The sequence below is a fragment of the Myotis brandtii genome, unplaced genomic scaffold (assembly GCF_000412655.1).
Source record: "Myotis brandtii unplaced genomic scaffold, ASM41265v1 scaffold577, whole genome shotgun sequence".
Classification (NCBI taxonomy): Eukaryota; Metazoa; Chordata; class Mammalia; order Chiroptera; family Vespertilionidae; genus Myotis; species Myotis brandtii.
In genome coordinates this window covers 1874736-1880123 of record NW_005370161.1, presented here as the reverse complement: position 1 = coordinate 1880123, position 5388 = coordinate 1874736, and the positions used below count along the sequence as shown (strand labels likewise).

Here is a 5388-nt window from a genome sequence, read left to right as displayed (position 1 = left end):
CTGCGCCTGCGCAGCGGAAAGGCGGGGGCCGCGAGGAGCTCCCCCTGTGGGTCAGTGCCCCTGCGCGGCTGAAAGGTAGGGTCTGTGCTAGGGTCGCTGTATTTTTAAAAAATATATTTTTATTGATTTCAGAGAGGAAGAGGGGAGGGAGAGAGAGAGAAACATCCATGATGAGAGAGAATCATTGATCGGCTGCCTCCCACACGCTCTCTTCTGGGGATGGAGCCTGCAACTTGGGCATGTGCCCAGACTGGGAATGGAACTGTGACCTTCTGGTTCATGGGTCAATGCTCAACCACTGAACCACACTGGGTGGGCTAGGGTCACTGTCTCTTAATTTGCCTGCACAGCTGTGAGTGGTATTTGGAAGAGTAGAGGGTTTGCCGCAGCCTTGACCCTAAAAAGGTGAACAAGCCCTGGAAGGTGGCCTCAGGGACTGACTGTGCCACAGCCTCTCCTAGCTTGATCCTGAGGGCCACTCAAAGCAAATACTTGGCCAGAATCCCTCCTGGAAGAAAGACACCCCCCAATCCTCTGCTGCCCTGGCTAGCAGGCCATTCGTCGCTGAACCCCCCCGCCCCCACAATTCCCCAGAGCCCTGCCCTAGGCACCCTGATCCCTGACCATTCACCCACACACCTCCATCCCCTCTCAGTCACACCCCCCACCACCCTCCCATGAAGGAAAAAGGGGCTCTGTATTAAACCAGTAATGGGCAGTAACCTCAGAGGATGAATTGATCACCAGTCTCTAAGTCATGGTCAAGGTGAGTAGTCACTGGGTTTCTAGCAGACTCTCTGTCTCCCCCCAGTAGACGGAATTCCCACTGATTGACACAGCCAGATGTTACCTGAGCTCCTCTTCCCGGACCTGGTGTTCTGGGCTGGGGATCCTGGTGTGGGGTTGAGACGCCAAGCTCCTTAGGGGCTCCCTTTGCAGCTGAAATGACCCTCCAGATTCTCAGCTGCTACATGTAGGTGGGGGGCCAGCTCTTTTTATGTCTCTGCCCTTCCTACCAGCTGCCAAGGGGCTTCTCCTGTAAATCCTTGGCCATAAGACTTTTGCTCCGCAGGCTGATTGTTCTAATCTATACTTTAGGTGTAATTCCAGGTTGGTCCTGGGAGGAGGTGAGTGTAACTTCCACCTACTCTGCTGCCGTCTAGGATCCCGTTTCCTTCGATCTTGCTCTAAGTCTGTCACGTGCTTTCCTTCCCAGCACATGTCATTTGTAACTTTTTCCTGGCTATGTGTTACATACACCCTGAGGGCAGGAATGTATCCGTGTTTGTCCATGTTTTCCTCACGGTGACAGGCACTTAGCCATGCTCCATTAGTGCTTTATGAACAAATGGATGCTTTAAAAATCAAGAGTTACGCTGGGATTGTAATAAAGAACTATACGTTTCCAGAGAAGAAAGGACTAACATTATCTGAAAGTATGTTTATGTATGAGATTGTGGACTCACAATTCACAACCCCGTGTCCACATCCATCATCTCTCCTGTCTGTGCGACATGGAGATGAGCAACACGAAACGCTAATGTGGTTGCAGAGGGTGTTAAAGTCCGGGAGACCTGGCCCTTTCCCGGGACCCCTGGATTCCCCACCCTGACGGGCTCTCACTGGCTACACCCAGACCTGCTGACACGGTGCCAACTGGCAGGTGCCCACGGTCTGGTTCTCACTCTGGGATAAGGCCATGACGGTAAGTACACAGGCTTGGCTGGTTCGCTTGGCCAAATGGCACTGATCAGCCATGACTTCCAGGTACCCCTAGGAGATGGCTAGGGAAAAACCACTCACTTGAAACTCACTTGCTTCCCGTACCCCTTGCCCCCAAGAGCAGGTAAGACCTGGAGAAGAGGTAAGGGATGCTCATTTCTGGGCTTGCTCCCCCTGTTCAGGCTCTGTAGGGACCCTATTTGGTGGGGCTGCCCCGTGTCTTCTGAAATCTGCTTCCATGTGGGGCAGGGACTGGGACCAAGAAAGGTCTTGCACACATGGCCAACAGGTGAGGAAGGAGACAAGAAAGCCGAACCCTGGGCCAGGGATTGAAGTTGACATGAACCCTTTAAGCTTGTTGAGAGTGGGGTGGGGGAGAGAGGACATAGCCTGCAGAGCAAGCTCCCATGGAAAGAGTCTAGGAAAGTTTATTAATGTTTTCTATACACATGATTGGGGAACAGTGGGATCAGTGGGTGTGATTTTATACCCTGATAAGTGCAACTATAAATATATCAGACCACCATCCTCATTTTTACACAGGAAAACATGGATCGAACCTCATAAGACTCCAGCGATCCCTTTTGCAAGTCTCTATCAGAAGCCGTACCCGTCAGAAGGGGGAACTGTGTCTCCTGAGGAGTCCACATAATCCCCCTGTCATATCTGTCTTTTTTTTTTTTCAATCCTCACCTGAGGATATTTTTTCCAATGATTTCCAGGGACTTTTTTTTTTAATCCTCACCTGAGGATATTTTTTTCCAATGATTTCCAGGGAGAGTGGAAAGGAGGGAAGAGAGAGAGAGAGAGAGAGAAACATTGATGTGTGAGAGAGAGAGACACCAATTGGTTGCCTCCTGCATGGGTCCCTACCGGGGCTGGGAAACCTGCAAGCAAGGTGTGTGCCTGTGATCAGAAACCGAACCCATGACCCTTGGGTGCATGGGCCAACGCTCTAACGACTAAGGAAAACCGGCCAGGGGGTATCTGTCATTTTGAGGGCAGAAAGTAAGAGTGGATTTCTAGTTAATAGATGAAATTGTCAGGCGTTGCAAGCCACGTCCATGGAGCAGGGTCACGGTCAGTCAGCCTGATGGAGGAGACGTGGTCTGGGGGTGATTCCATCAGGTCGGCTCAGACGACTTTATCTGCTCCAGTGCCCCTAACTCTCAGCAAACTTGGGGTTCATGACTGTCGTGGTGGCACTCTTGAAAAGGGGGTTATCCTGGTGAGAAAAGCAAATGAGACTTGTGAGCGCAGGGAAGGGAAGAGCTTAGATCGGGGTGACCTTCCTGCAGGTTCTAGTCCCATTGGCAGGGCTTGCACTCAGCAGCTCTGGGGATTGGGGACAGGCGGTAGCCACGTGAGGGGGCTACATAGGGGCTGGAGGGCGAGACCCTCCACGCGGGACCAGCCGCCTCGGGCCCCCGGGGATGGCCACTCACGTTGTTCCACTGAGACTTGAGCTTCTCCTTCTCAAAGCGCTTGTACTCCCTGAGGTCAGTCAGGTGGGTCAGGGCTTTCCAGATGACCAGCAGGAGGACGCCGATCAGCACGACTCCTGCCAAGGTGCCACCCACGATGGCGCCTACGTTGGGACCTTTTGGACACTCTAAGGTGAGGAGGAAGCACATGCACACCGCGTGTCAGGCCTTCCCCAGCTACCAGGCCTTGTGCGTGCCCCACCCCAGGTCACCACACAGTGCTCAGGTGGACAGAGCTTGCAGCCACCGGTAGTTGAGCGAACAACCTGACCCACTCCGGGTCAAGGCAAGGCTGGGGACAAGGCCAGGCCATGCAGTTCCAAATGCAACTGTGAGGACTCTTGTTTACAGAGAAAGAGGGCCCAGGTTACCAGCCAACCAGGGCAGAGCATGGATGGGACACGGGTTGTGAACAGGCTGTGCTCTCGAGGCCACACGAGGGCTCATTGTAGGGAAGGGAGCCGAAGGCAGGTCTCAGTCTTGCAAGGGCCGCTGCACTGCTGGCCCATGTGCAGTCGTGTGAGCGGCCGGGCATCCCAGCTCTGTGTCCCCTCAGCCTCTTTGAGAGGGAACAGAGTGGGGGTGCTGAGAGTTTGTGGGCTCCCCATGCTGCTTGTCTAAAGCCCTTAAACCAGTGGTTCTTAACCTTCCTAATGCCGAGACCCTTTAATACAGTTCCTCATGTTGTGGTGACCCCCAACCATAAAATTATTTTTGTTGCTACTTCATAACTGTAATGTTGCTACTGTTATGAATCATAATGTAAATATCGGAAGCATCCGCTGACGTGGCCTTTGCACCTTGGGTCCCCAGCGGGAGGCCCCCCTCCCTCCCCATCGTGGCGCTAGTGTTCTGAGGTGTTGGTGGAGGGGGTCCAAACCCATTGCACATACAACCCGTGATGACAGGGTTGGTGTTTCCATGTCCTTCACCATTTTGGGGCCTGGTACTGACCCCAAGCTGAGCAAGCAGACAGTGAGCAGCACTTGGGAAATGCAGCACCTGGTCCCTCAGGGCCCCTGGACCCCTACTCCAGGGCTGAGCTCTGAGCATGCAGATTGTCCACCTCAGGCCACATAGCTGTCCCTGGACGGGGCTCCAGGACCGGGTCAGTGTCCGTGGGTGACCACCAGCTTGGGTCATGAATTCCCTCCAGCGGCGTCCTGTCCCCTTGAGCCAAGGGCACAATCCACCCACTGCCCGTCATGCACCAGGAGGTGAGGTCAGAGACGGGGAGAGGGTCTGGGGCAGGCGGACCACAGTCCCGGACGCCCTCCTGACCCCGCCAGTCGGCCTTCCCACAAGGAGAGGGCTCTGCGCAGCAGCCAGAGTTCCGGCCCCCATGTCCCACCTGGCAGGGCCTCACCTCGCATCTCGTCCACGAGCATTTCATATGTGTTCCTCCCCTCCAACTGCCACAGGGTGTAGGTCAGCCAGCAGCCCTCTGAGTCCCGCTCCTTGCACTTCCGGGTCAGCTTGGGGTTATTGGACCGACCCGGATGAGGGGTCTCTCTCGACTCTATCACTTTCTGACATGCCTCAGTGCAGTTCTTCATGTAGGGGCCCTTGTTGAATTTCTGGCACTCGGCACAGAAGCTGTGGGAGAGCCACTGTGTGAGCACGCGTGCAACCGGGAGTGAGATGGTGTGAAGCATGAGAGAGTGCCAGAGTCTGGGCACCAGGGTGGCAGGTGGGGCTGGTCCTGGGTGCTGTGGGGCTGACACTGGTGCCTGTGTGGCTGGGGGAGGAGGTGGTGCCCTGGGGAGGGAGGGGGGCAGAGCCCCTGGGACCTGGAAGCCTGACAGATGGGGTCCAAGATGGGCAGCGACCCGGAGCTGAAGGACAGCAGCAGGCGTGCGGAAGGCCCCCACCTCCCCCTGGGGCCTCAGCCGGGCGGTGGGTTTCTGCTGGGGCTGGCACGTGCACCGGTCCGGTGGAGGGAGCACTTACATGTGTTCGCTGCAGGGCGACGGGCAGCTCGGGCACTCCTCACAAAAGGGCAGCAGGTAGTTCTTGTCGCACTGGCACACGTTGCAGAGGCACTGGCCGCGGCCGCTGCACACGGACCTCCCCTTTCGGCAGCCGTCTGTGGACTGTTGGCACTGGCAGGCCGAGCCCTCGAAGCCCGTTTTGCAGAGGCACTTGCCGCAGCGGCATTCCCCACGATCTGGGAGACAGCGGG

The 5388-nt window shown here is 55.8% G+C and overlaps 1 protein-coding gene across 1 annotated transcript in view; it reads right to left on the bottom strand.

Moving 5' to 3' along the window:
• Positions 1-2509: 2509 nt before the first annotated feature.
• ITGB2 (integrin, beta 2 (complement component 3 receptor 3 and 4 subunit)) overlaps positions 2510-5388 on the bottom strand; it is a 27689-nt gene continuing 24810 nt past the window's right edge. Inside the window, exons 14-17 of the mRNA XM_005878929.2 lie at positions 5157-5373; positions 4573-4802; positions 3168-3334; positions 2510-2947 (exon numbers count right to left, since the gene is read on the bottom strand). Coding sequence (XP_005878991.1) covers positions 2885-2947; positions 3168-3334; positions 4573-4802; positions 5157-5373 — 677 coding nt within the window. The 3' untranslated portion in view covers positions 2510-2884. The remainder of the gene's footprint in view (positions 2948-3167; positions 3335-4572; positions 4803-5156; positions 5374-5388) is intronic.